This window comes from Balearica regulorum, chromosome 17, assembly GCF_011004875.1.
Source record: "Balearica regulorum gibbericeps isolate bBalReg1 chromosome 17, bBalReg1.pri, whole genome shotgun sequence".
Lineage (NCBI taxonomy): Eukaryota > Metazoa > Chordata > Aves > Gruiformes > Gruidae > Balearica > Balearica regulorum.
Window position 1 is genome coordinate 12,349,847 of NC_046200.1, and position 13,085 is coordinate 12,362,931.

At 45.5% G+C, this 13,085-nt stretch overlaps 3 protein-coding genes across 3 annotated transcripts; 1 reads left to right on the plus strand and 2 right to left on the minus strand.

Moving 5' to 3' along the window:
* Positions 1–399: 399 nt before the first annotated feature.
* On the minus strand, positions 400–2,277 carry LOC104636110 (dynein light chain 1, cytoplasmic). The gene is made up of 2 exons (XM_010303168.2): positions 1,904–2,277; positions 400–791 (listed from the first exon to the last, which is right to left on the minus strand). Exons 1-2 carry the CDS (start codon positions 2,033–2,035, stop codon positions 654–656), a joined length of 270 nt encoding a protein of 89 aa, XP_010301470.1. The 5' UTR covers positions 2,036–2,277; the 3' UTR covers positions 400–653.
* A 5,349-nt stretch (positions 2,278–7,626) lies between these two features.
* Positions 7,627–9,789, minus strand: GATC (glutamyl-tRNA amidotransferase subunit C). Its single transcript, XM_075769860.1, has 4 exons — positions 9,634–9,789; positions 9,142–9,308; positions 8,620–8,723; positions 7,627–8,235 (listed from the first exon to the last, which is right to left on the minus strand). Exons 1-4 carry the CDS (start codon positions 9,787–9,789, stop codon positions 8,180–8,182), a joined length of 483 nt encoding a protein of 160 aa, XP_075625975.1. The 3' UTR covers positions 7,627–8,179.
* Positions 9,790–9,906: 117 nt separating this feature from the next.
* Positions 9,907–11,171, plus strand: TRIAP1 (TP53 regulated inhibitor of apoptosis 1). Its single transcript, XM_010305237.2, has 2 exons — positions 9,907–10,053; positions 10,536–11,171. Exons 1-2 carry the CDS (start codon positions 9,907–9,909, stop codon positions 10,617–10,619), a joined length of 231 nt encoding a protein of 76 aa, XP_010303539.1. The 3' UTR covers positions 10,620–11,171.
* Positions 11,172–13,085: the final 1,914 nt, after the last annotated feature.

Sequence of the window (13,085 nt, forward strand, 5' to 3'; positions counted from 1 at the left end):
GCAGGATACAGGGGAAAAAACCTACAGAAAATATAAATTTACATTCTGAAGTGACAGTGTGAAAATTTGTCTCTTCTGAAAATTGGGAGATGAAAGGATTGTTGCTTTTAGCTCACCAGTTCACTTGAAATGAGAAAAGCAGCAGCATCTATCCAGAACTTGCAGTGGAGGTTGTGCATGCTGAAAATGTGTATCAAGAATTGAAAAGCAGTCTCTTTTCTCTCAGGGGAAAATATCTCCTGCAGTTCTCAATTACTGACTGATGATGTATTCATAGATTAGCTCAGGCTTCAGATGCTGTGGATTTGGGGGGGTGAAATGGAGGCAAGGATTCACAGTAGAATAGAGGGTAATACAAGCCTCAAGAGGGCAGAAGCATAGAGAACACTCTTAAAGGACAAACTTGTTCCAATAGTTTTATTAGCAAAGAAGCTGTCTTTTGAAAGAAAATAAATACAAGGAAGACACTTTTGCCTTTTTTATAGCCACAATGAAAATATCAGCTGCTACAACAAAATCCCTGACCATTAACAATACAACAAAAGACCTGAAGATCAAGGTCTGCATCCTCAGGAAGGCTGAAGGTAGGAGGCTGTTTGGAGTTAGTGTGCAGTCCTGTAACCGGGTACAAGTTTCAGTAACAGTCCATGGCTCTAACCAGACTTGAAGAGGAGAATAGCAACTTGGCCGAGGTAGAAGTAGATGAAGTGCTTGGTCTCATGAGTCACGTAGCTGCCAAAGTTCCTTCCCACAATGCAGTGCCAAGTGGGATTGTATTTCTTGTCAAACTCCTACAGAAGAGAGAAGTAGGAATTCAGCATTTGAGACAATATTGGTATGATTCTCAAACAGGGTGTTTTTGCAGTGATATGTCTTATTAGCAAGTATCACTTTTGAAAGTAGGCAATTAAGGAGCAGCATATGCTCTTAAGTGCAAAGTTCATCTGTCACTTTAACTTATCTCTTGCTTAGTCAGACACAAAAAAAAAAAGCTTCCAAGCTGAGCAGGAATAAGCTTAGAACATATGTTTGAGGAAGTAAGTTTTCCCTAAAAGTCACACCATGATCTCAAACCATATGTTTTAAGAACACCACTGCTTGTTCTGAATCTATACCAGTTAAGCTATTCATTTGACTCCATTACCTGTTTAACAAGGGTGCTGAAAGAACTCCAGATGGAAAATTCTTTGCCACATCCTTGATACCAGGTCCTGAGCCCATGTTCTTCCTACACACTGTAGTCAGGAGCCTGCTATGACTTTCAAATAAACTCATATACATGTATACTATGAGTAAAACGTTGTCATGGGTTATATACTGCAATATCTAATGCCCATCAGCTGAAGAGACCATTTGTGAGAGCATGCAAGAGTTTGTTCTGTTCAACAAAAGCCTTTGACTACTTGGAGCTCAATCAAGCTCCCAGTAGGAGTCACAGAGAAAATCTGACACACTGGAAGCTACGAACCATCTGTTCTGCATTAGCATGAACAGTTTGTCTTACATGTGGTGGGGAGAAAAAAAAACAAACCACAAAACAACTGCTTATTACAAGGTCAGCAAACCACCACTTCTCAAATAGGCTCCAGAGAGCCCCTGTGTTTTTTAGCAGCTCATCACAGGGACAGTCAGCTGCCACTCTCTGCTCACCTGGACAATGGGACAGTGGCAGAAAAGGCTGAAGTAGAAGGTACTGCAAGAAGAAAAACAGAAGGACCTGGAAAAGTCTACGTAAAGGGTGGGGAAAGGAACATAAGGACACCAGCCAACAGAGAAAGTCCAACTCGATTATCTAGTGCCTCTAGAACTTGTTCCTCTAGAGCTACTTGCCAAGCAGCATTCTCCCTGCTTGATTTTTCATGTGCATAGAGATTTCAGGAGGATGTTGTAAGTAAGCATTTACCTTCTTGATGTGAGCAGCAATGTCCTTCTCAATGTTGTACTTCTCTAAGGCCTGAGTAGCACACTCCACAGAGTCTTGCTGCATCTCTTCGGACATGTCCGCATTCTTGATCACTGCCTTTCGATCACTCATGGTTGTCTGGATTGAGCAAAGAAGAGGAGAATTCAAAGTCGCAGGAGCAGCTACCTGCCAGGATCCCCTGCCGAGCAGTCACACGGGTATCCCTGTTCCCAACGGGGTTTCAGCGCCCACGCTGTGCCCACAGCCGTGGCTCTGCAGCGGTTTTGCCGGGGGCGCCCGAGGCGCAGGCACAGCCTGTGCTCAGAGCCAGAGCAACGGGGCCTGAACGGCCCGGTCCCACCAAGCACCGGCTGCCCAGGCACGGAGCCGCACAGGCACCGCCGGACCGGCGTCAAACACCGGCGTCAAACCCCGCCGGACACCGCCGCCCTCCCAGCCCCTCTCAGCTCAGCTCAGCTCGGCACGGCCCGGTGCAGGCCGGCGGCCCCGGGAGAGGGCGCAGCCGCTCCAGCGCCCGGCCCCGACGGCCTTTCCCTGCCCAGGGATGGCGAACGAAGCCCGGCACCCCCCGCCAAGGCCTCGGAGCCCCGCGCGGCTCCGGAGAAGGCTCCCGCCTGCAGCTCCCGGGGATGCGGGAGAGGGGGCGCAGTCGCTGGGGCGGGACTCCGGTACGGGGCAGCCGCCGGGACGTGCACCGCTCTCGGCAGCGCCGGCTGCCAGTGTGCCCAGGCACCGGGAAGACTGAGGCATAGCTGCCGATGCCCGGGCCTGTCCCTGTCTCCCTCAGAAGCCGCCCCGTCCCGAGCACCCTGCCCCTCACGCCGCTCCCCTCACCGTTCAGACAGGCGCTGCGGCACCAGCCCTGTGCGGAGCGGAGCGGCTGACTACTTAGTGCGCGCTGCGGCCGCCTCCCAGCGCCCCTCAACCCCGCCCCCTGTGCACTGGCCGCCAGCCATTGGTCACCGCCACTGCCCCGCCGAGAACTCATTGGCCCCCACTCGGCGCTTTGGTAGGGTTTTACCCTTGCGTTTTCTTTCAGCCCGGCATGCTTCGCGCCCGCGTCCGTTCCCATAGCGACCGGCGGCGGTGTGGGCGCAGCCCGGGGCTGGGCAGGAGCGAGGCCTCCGGGGCGGCCCCAGATCCCCGCCGCGGGGTGCAGGGGAGGTATCCGAGAGCACGCTACTGGGGACGTGAATGCAGGTTTCGGCTGTATACGGAAAGCCTCCAGTCCTGGCTCCCGTGCTACTCTGGCATCGTCTAGCGATCCTGGGCCAAAATACTTGTTCCTTCAAGTATGCTGTCTGCAGTGCGTTTTAATCTGCCCACCAGTTTCTGTAAAACACCTTTCCATAGCTGATATTTGGGCCCCAAAGGCCATTTTATTACCCACCTCAGCCCAGATCACAGACACAGAATTTAACCCAGTAATCTCTGCAACAACCCTTGTTTCCCTTGGAGCTGGGATAGCTCTTGTGGAAAGGTGCCCCTTCCTGAGAGGAAAGCCCCCCCGTGTCGGAGGAAGGAGTTCCATCAATGGCACTGGATCATCTTTCCCATTCATGTGTCTGTTTTCAATTTGCCTTTATCTTTTAGACTAAGTGACCTCTGATAGAAATCTTTTACCCATGTTTACCAAGTATGATCATGCGAGCTCTAAACTTTGTTCCTTCAGTGAACTGAGTCCATTAGACTTCCTGCATGTCTTTTAAGGCATCTTTTGCAGACCTCACCATTTCTGCAACTCTTGCCTTTTCCCTTGCCTTTTCCCTTTCCTTATGTTTTGGGAGATCCCCAGCACTCTGTTTTGTTAGTTTCACTCTCCCTGGGGCACTTTCTGCTTATGCTCTTGTCAGCAGCTAGAAAATTGCTTCCAGAGCTGGTGATCTGTTAATAACAGGACTCTGAAATATGTCTATAGCAAACAGCACAGGATAACTTAAAAGAAAGGTTTTCAAATACTGGTTGGTGGGACTGCCATTTCCTTGTAGAAATAAAAAACTCAAGAGCAGTCATCCATCTCACTTGAAATGCAAATATTTTTTATGTTAGTACAATATAGTTACCTGCTCAGCATCACTCATTGCAAAAGTAGCATAACTGCAAGCAACCTTTTGCTTTTGCAAGTTCTGAGGCAACCTCAGAATAATATACTGTCCCCACAATATTAAAACTGGATAATGTAGTACTTCTGTCACTCTAAAGTATGTCAGAAATAACTTCTGATTTTAGCTCCCAGGTTTTAGCATTCCAATTAGAAGAGATGCAATTCACAGCTTTGCTTTCTGTCTTGCATCAGGAGCATGTGTTAGGGACAACTCTGAAAGTTATGAAATTAAGGGAATTTATCTGGTTTAACGCAGCAGATGAAAGGGACCTTGTGTGCTAGCAACTTGAAGAAGCTTTGAATAGTCTGAGGGCCACAGTAAGCAATTAATTTACAGAACTGTGTGTAGTATCTGCAGCACCAGCAATAGTTCTTTGAGTACTAGACAGTTTTGTGCTGACAGACTTAAACCATTTAACAATCTTCCTAGTGCTTACAATGAACTTTAGAAACACCCATGAATCTCTGAGGAGGTGGTTGTGTTTGGTAGCTGCAGGCAGATTTCTGTGCATTTATTAAGAAATGGTTAGCTGAAGGAACAGATGTGATGACGACTGCAGGAAATGTCAGTGTGGGTGAGATACACGTCGTTAACGAGAAACATTAAAGCCTGAGATACACGGCTTTAAAGAGAAATATTACAGCCTTACTTGTTAATCTAGAATATAAAAGTATAGTTTCCCTCAGGACAGAGCTGCAGGGGAAGGCAGAACAAATACACATAGGAGGTGATAGCTGGAGTAGAGGAGGTGCTGAAGAAAATTGGGTAATGGATAAGGCATACCATGAGATCCCTCTTGCAGGTGGAGATTAGATTCTAAGCACTTTGCAGTTGAGGCTTTTTGTTTTGTTTTGTTTTCCTCTGTGTTGAATACTGTATCACTAGATCTAATAGAGATTTTTCCTGGGGCTGCTAGTTACTATCAAAACATAAAATAATTATTACCAATAAAACAACTTCCATTTTCTTTTTTTTTCTTTTTTTCATAAAACTGAAGAAATCTCCATCTTGAAATTTTCTTTGTAAACATGGAATCTATGTGCTAGGGCTTCTAATCCAATTTTATATGTTACAGATCTACATAGTAGTGGAAATACCTTAGCAGGTGTAAGTCAAGTTATCTCCATGGTCTCCAGGGAAACTAGATACATTTACGTCATCTCAGAATCTGGCCTCCTTTTGTTGTTTTGTTGGGGTTTTTTTAACCAAACAGATTATTTTTTTTCTTTTTGCTGTATCTGTTAACCACTGAGAAAAGATGAGTTATTTTGCATATATACATTATGTTTGCCTCACTGCAGTTACAAGGAATTTATAGGTAGCAATTTTATTACATGAGTCCTTAACTGTATTTATTCACTTGCCAGGGTTTATAACTTGCATTGTGGCAGAATACTGTAAAGATCTGACCCAGATTTGGACCCACTTGCATGTCAAGGCCCTGCAGTGAAAGCAGGTGAACCGGCACCGTGAAGGGCGTCTCGTCCCCACCTCAGGGTGCAGCCGGGACCCAGTAGGGCTTCGCGCCATCCCGTGGGGCGCAGCACCCACCCCATTAGGCATGCTGAGGGCAGGTTGAGGCACTCACGTATTCTGCCCCATAGGCAGCTCATCTGGCCTTTGTTAGGGTTTCTGTTTTGGTGGTTGCAGGTGTCTGAGTCAGGGCTGTAATCCACTCATTAGCGGTGAAGCTGCAACAAACCCCTTCATTAAGGAAATGTGTGTTTTCCACTTCTAATGCAGTTTGGGCTGTGGGGAACAAGTATCAGGCAGTCTGTTCTCTTGCTGCAGTGCATGGGTAAAAGGGAGCAGCAGTGAACTGGCAGTTTTAAGCTTAGCCTGTGTTGCATTGGGAATGTAGCATTACCCTTGTCCAAACTGTTGGTTTGGTTGTTGCTTTTAGATAGTTACTTGCTGATATATTGTGTTGGAAGCTCCTGTGGCCGTGCAGTTCGCTCTCAAATTCCTCTTCCTTTTTCTGTGTAAGTAACGTTGTCCCCATTCTCTCTGATGGTCAAAGGAGGAGGCCAAAATGGATAGAAAAGTGGGGATTTCTCGAAAGGGGAATACTCTGCTAATGTGCTTGTTGTATGGCATGACTTGAGGTCCTTCCTTGTTGTGATTTTTATATGATTCATCATAAATGACTTTTAGGCTGAGCTTGTATATTTGTAAAACTTGTAGCATTTGCAGGGTCTGAGTCTTGAAAAGCCTGAGACTAAAGCACTAATGTGGTGTTACAGCTTTGCAGAGAATTGGATTAGTGGGGTTAGATAATGACTTTAATTCAACATCCTTGAAAAAATTCAAGTATCTTAATAATTACATGTTTTATGCATATGCATATATGTATGTGTGTATATTATGGAAACTTAAATAATGAAGTAACTGCACAAATAAGAGGACAAGTGTTTTCTCTCACTTTCTGCCAGAGAAATATGAAAAAAAAAATCAGTTCCAGAAAAAAAAACAGTTCAAAGCTTACCAAACATGCAACCTTTCAGAGCAGTGAGTGAAAGTGGATCCTACCCAGTAGCTGTGATTTCTTATACCAGCAAAGGCAGCTGTATTCCTTTTCACTCAGCCTCAGGTTTTCCATTTAATACGTGGCACAAAATGAATGGCCCAGGAAGGAGCTTGTCAAAGCAGTTTGTACACATGGTATTAAGAGCAAGGCACTAACGGCTGAACCTCGTACCGGTACTGTACGAACTCTTCAGTATTTTTTTCAGTGTTTTTCAAACTATACTTCTAATATGCTTGGTGGACTTTTGAGATGTTAAGAAATAAGGCAGGTGTATCATTAATCTCTAATTTATATTACCTGTTGTTTACAGGCATGTGGAAGATGCAGTTCATAGGAGGGATAGTTATTATGGCTGTGCTCAGGACTCTCAGGACTTCCTCTATCACACAGCAGGCAGGACCTGAAGGGACACATGCACCAAGCTGGTGGTGTTTATTATGCAGAGGTACAGAAAGATGGGAGTAATGGCTTTTCTCTGCAACAAGTTACAGAACATGCACTGTGTAAGCTGGATGACATAAAGCTATGATCTCATGAGGTGAGTTTCTGCCCTCAGGGGAAGCATGTGCCTGCACAGTCATGGAGGAGCTTACTTTCCTTCTCCTGTCAGGCTCTCCAGAGCTGTAAGAGCTGACTCAGAACTGGTGATTAGTAGTATCCTATTACAGTAACTTCAGGGGTCTTTTCTAGCACTTCTGAAGAAAATTCCACTGTGGCTCAGGGTGTAACTCGATGCACAAGAAAAGATCATGAAAATTGGAATAAATAATTCTAGATTCTTAAATCTCTCTGTGGATGGGGCATCATCCAGGAATGAAAGTTACTGGTGCTTCTAATAAAGTTGTTGCTAGCTTCCTCCTAACAATGTCTGTCTGCAACACTACAGGGTACCCCATACTGGGGTACTTGTATTTCTATAACCTGTTCCAACAAAAAAAATAACAATTATAATGTGTATTTAGTTCACTGTGCTAACAAAACAAAAAATGCCAAGTTCACAAGTAATTATATTATTTATTTACAAGTTTAGCCACGCAGGATATTTTAAGTAACACAAACAACTGCAGTGCTTTGAGATGGAAAAATGGTTTAATCCAGAAAATATTGCTGGTGCCACTACAGATACATGTCTGGTGGACAGAAATACTTATGGCAAAGATTTTTTTTCAAGCACAGCTATTTCTGTGCTTGAAAAGTACTTTCTCAAATTATGTACAACTCCAGGTATTTAATTTGTGAGAATAAAAATACAACATGGGAAATAGGACGCAACCCATACAGACATGGAGCACAGAGATAAAATGGAAATATTCAGTAGAAGCAAAATATTTGAGTGAATATTATCAAAGTGCCTTTTCTTCCATAATGAAAATCTGAGTTCCATCTGCACGTGACAGAGGCACTCAGCAATGTTGCAGACTCCTCCTCCGTAACAAACTTTGTTACTTCTGACAGGGGCAGAGCCAGCGTCGAGCTAAAGGTGAGAAATAGGCAAATACAGCCTTCCAACCTCTCATTTTCCTTTTGATCAAAATATATGCTGGGGTATTTCAGCTGTGACTACACAAAACTTCATCTTCCCAAATAAAATACCAAAATGGTGTTTTGAGTTCTGGGCTTTTGCTAAGAGCTCTGCAGAAAAGTCTCTCGTTCTTCTAGCTTTGGTAAAGGGATGTTACCTGATAAAAAAACAAAAAGAAAGCTGTGTGAGACCAGCTGTAGGTTACCTTCTGGACAGCACAACTTAGCACAAAACTGCTTCTCTGGTTTATTCTAAGTTATGTATAGGCAACTTAAATTTCCTGAACAAGTAAGGAAAGTAAATCCTGTCTGACCTCCTGTAAATAATCACTCAATATGTGCAGTAACCTCAGAGTACGGTGAGCTTCTGTTCTGCTTTGGGACCAATAGAGTGCGGTGTTTTATACAGATGGCTGCAGTTACTTATTTTAGTACTTCCTTATTACTAGCTAGTGTTTCTGAAAGTAAACGCAGCTATGGCGGGTTATATTCCTCAGGTTAATTCAAGTGAAATTAAGAGGTTTTTATAAGCAAAATAATACCTGGTGGGGCTACAAAATATTCCTCTACTTTCTCTCTGGCATTTTTCAGCAGCTCATTCGTGCAGTTGCCTTCTGTAACATCATCATCTCTGAGATACAGACACCTGAAGAACAAAGATTACTACAAAAATTACTAGCTTGTCTTTAAGCTATTCTATGAATATGAAGTAGGAAGCGTGGCTTATCTCTAAACCTGGTTTAGGTCTTAAGTAAGCATTAAGTATTGGAACATTCTGAAGCAACTAAGAATGCCACTGACAGGTATTTGGGAGGCAGCGTGTGCAGACCATTCATGACAAGTAAGATACACAAAGGAACTGGAGTTCATCTTTGCTACGCTTACACATAAAGGTCACGGGTGCCAACATAATCCTCCTTCCACACAAAACCACGGTAAGACTTTTCTGTAAGCAAAGGGGCCAAATGCATAACCAGGGTGATACCCAGGAAAAAAAAAGTTACAGAAGCAAATAGTTTGATATGTTAGTAGTTAAAAGGAGGCTGCTGATTGTGATGCATTACCTGTCCTCCAGGACCGAATCCATGGGTTCTACGCCATCGGTGTTCACATCACGAAGCTGATCGGCAAACTGGATTGCTTTCTGCAGCCGCTCAACGCCCTCTGCATCACGGAAATCCACCAAGGCCAGGTGTTCCAAGTGATCCAGCACTTCCACCGTCACTTTTTGCTGTACAAACAGACAAACGTGGACAAAGAAGGCAAAGGCGAGCAAGTTTAGTATAGTGCTACTTTTCTTCTTTTAACTAAGAACTCGTTACATGGCAACCCCCCGAGGTTACGTCTGCTGGGACACGGTCATTTCTTGGAAAAATAACTTTAATCGAAGTCCTCTTTTCTCCTCCTCATAATCTCCCGCCTAGCGAACCGGAGCTGGCGCTCGTTCCGGTAACGCCGCCCGAGGCGGAGGGGGGCGGCAGGAGGAACCGCCCGGAGCCGTGTTTCGGGGCTGCGCTCTTGTCCCCTCCCGTCCTCCCCCGGCCGAGCTGCCCTACCTGCGGGGGCGGCCGCGGTTCGCCGCGCTGCCACGTCGGGCGCGGGGGAACCGGGGCGGGGGACGCGCCGGGAGCCGTCAGCACGGCCCGGGCAGGAGGGACCGGCACCGGCAACCCCCCCGCCCGGAGCCACCGGCCGAGGCGCAGCGCCCGCATCTCGCGCTCACGGCGGCGCCCCGCTACGTCACCTCCCCGCGCCGGAAGCGCGTCAGAGCGGCGGCGGGGCCGGGGTCGGCGCGGTGACAGGGAGCGGGCGGGCGCTCGGTCGCCGCCATGAACAGCGTTGGCGAGGCGTGCACCGAGCTGAAGCGCGAGTACGACCAGTGCTTCAACCGCTGGTTCGCCGAGAAGTTCCTCAAGGGCGAGAGCGCCGGGGACCCCTGCGGGCAGCTCTTCAAGCGCTACCAGCTCTGCGTGCAGGTGCGTTGCCGCGGAGACACGAGTACCGTCACGCCGCGCCTAGTTCTGCCCGTTCGCTTTCCGCCCCAAGTGTTCTTCCACCGGACTTGCTTTTCTTACCGCTCTCCGGGTAGCCCCGGGAGGAGCCTCCGCCCGCAGCTGCGCACCCCAGTGTGCTGCTCCGTTTCCTTTCGTCTCCCGTTTCTGCCGGTGGTGGCGTATAATATTCTATAGGTGTCCTTTACTGTATTCTTCTCGTTAATGTAACTTCTTAAGCCTGCTGGTTTAGAAGCTGTAGTACTTTACGTGATAGGATCTGGGTTGTAGTTCAGCTCGAGTTCTCAGTATGTACTTGAGCATCTCCAATATTGAAGCTTTATCCAAACCAGTCTTAAGGCTACTTTTTCTAGATCGTGTTTTGTACCAAAGATTACATCGCTTAACACTACAAAGACATGTCACGTTTAACTTTTTGGTTTTGTTTTTGTTTTTCTTCTTTTCAGAAAGCAATCAAGGAAAAGGACATACCCATTGAAGGCCTGGAGTTCATGGGCCCAAACAAAGGAAAAACTGAAAACTCGTCTTGACCCCAGCTGTATGGATGGAGTCACTAATATGAGCCTTTGGGCTAAGCAACATCACCAGGCGTAAGCCTAGATGCCACCTAGGCCTTTGTTAAGCTGCTTTCTAGGAAGGAAGGAATCCTATGTGCTTGTGAAAACAAACAGCCACCAAAAAAAAAAAAAAAAGACTAGATCATATGGTAACTACTGCCTCCTTTTGAGTGAATTTTGGTGGTGGTTCAGCATCTAACAGCGTGAAAAGCTGTTTGAACTAACTTCCTGTTGAATGTACTCTATAATGGGAAAATGCTTGTTAGTGGGCTGAGGTAGTAGTTGCTTTATTACCAATTTCCCTTGCTTATTTATGTAACACTTGAAAGTGTTCAAAAAGACTATGAAAGAGGTTGATTTACTTTGTATTGTCTCTGTGCTGCTGAATTTTGGTGGAAGAAGTTTGTTTTATATGACCTTGAATGCTGAGGGGCTAAAGTGTTGTTTTGTATCAGCAACAGAGATGGTAAAAAAGCACTCTATTGGACCTGCCATAACTTCACTAAAATAAATATAACCAAGTTATATTTTGTTCAAGTAGATAACTGTCCAGTAGAATCTCATTGTGACCTGTAGGAGGGACAGAGGTAGCCTGCAACAGAAGCCAAAGAGAACACTTTTAATGCAAAGGCTGCTTCCTTCAGCCTCTTCTGAGGTACTGAAACAATCCTGAACTCGAGTTCTCCCTCCTTTAGCATTATGCATTCCTGCAGTAAGGCTGCAGCGCAGACCTGGCTGTCCTTTCCTACACAACCACAAAGCACCAGGCTGGCCACCATCACTGTTAGACTTTTGCTTGTGGTAGTTAAAGCATGTGTTGAGTGAGGGAAACATTGGGTTGAGGCTTGACAGCTGATGATGTGAAAAGCCCCAGCTGCCGCTTGGGGATGTCACCTGCTCGCGAAGCTGCTTCTCAACTGTGTGTACTTCACACCTAGGACAGCAAACAGAAGTTATTTGTGCTGGCTTGTAAATGGCAGAAATGCTTGCAGCAACTAGAAAAAGGGTGTTTGGAAGAGAAGCAAGGGATCAGGATCCATGCTGTCCAGGGGCCCTGTGAGTGCTGTGGCAGGGGCAGAGATTCCCATTGATCCTCATACAGAGATAGGGAAAAGTTGTCCCCTCTCATTACACCAACACAGGTGAAAGAGTAAAACATACGACAAAAGAGAAATCAACTTCCTAATCCTCCTAGAATTACAGGGAGGAAAAAAGTGAGCTTCCTTCTCTTTGCTTTTCAGCGCTACCTGAATGATCATTCAGAGGTTTTACTTTTTTTTTTTATTAAAAAAAGTTGCAGTTCTCAAACTTAACCGGCTTGTCTGCACCACAGCCCTCATAACGACCCCAAACGCTGTGAGTAGTGTGAGAGTTGTGCAGAAGAGGAACTGCAGCAAAGCGGGGCTGTTGTTCCCCGTGTCTTTGGCAATGGCAGTTGGGTAGCCTGGGTTAGCCACGCTCCTATTCTAGTGCTGTGTCAGTACAGGGGCTAAACAAATAATCAAACAAGCTGTTGACACTTCAACTGCTGGGTCACTCAGGTACAAAGAAAAATAGTAAATAAAGGGAAAGGTCTTACTAAGGGCACCGTAAATAGCATTTTGGGGACTGTAAGTATGCAGGGTTTGTTGTTTTTGTTTTTTAAGAAGTAACTGAAGAAAAGTTTGCTTTTCTGTGATATTCATGTAGGATTAAGTGCAGAGCAATTTTGTCACCTTTAAAACAACTGTGCCCATCAGTGCCTTATTCTGTGCTTTTAACACAGAAAAGCTTGTCTTAGTAGTAAAATGACTGCTAAGTGAATGAAATAAATTGCATTGAAGCATGGGGAGGGGTGTCCCACAGTGCCCACTGTGAGCTGCTTGCTTGCCATCCATCGCTCCTTTCAGCGGCAAGGTGCCAAGTCAGCCGCTGCACCCTTCCTTTTGGGAAAAACGGTATTAATGATAGCCAAGACATAGCCCTCTCTTTCATACCATGCAAAAAACCATAGAAATTGCAGAAGGAATTGGAAAACAGTTGACTTGCAAAGAAAAAGTTCAAAATTAATACTGTACTGGAGCAGACTCAGGGCTTTAGAATTGGCTGTTAACTACAGAAGATAATTAAGCTCTTCTAGGTTAAGAAGCTTCTGAGTGACACAGTATACATTACAGATGTACGCAATGGAGCAAAAGCTATGTTTTCATTTTTAACACCTGTATGAGAGACTTTGTACAACCAGACTGCAGCTTGATGAAAAGCAGAGTACTGAACATCGTATGTGCTGATATACTAGAAAATTTGAGAGCTGAAGATTTGAAAGCGGACAGAGCTTAATTACCATCTTTGCTTGCACTCACTCTCCCAGAAGGGGCCAAGAGAAAATTGCCTTCATGACTTAATAAATGGTGCAATAGCCAATTCTGGAGAACGTGCTTCAGTATATACTGAATTTTA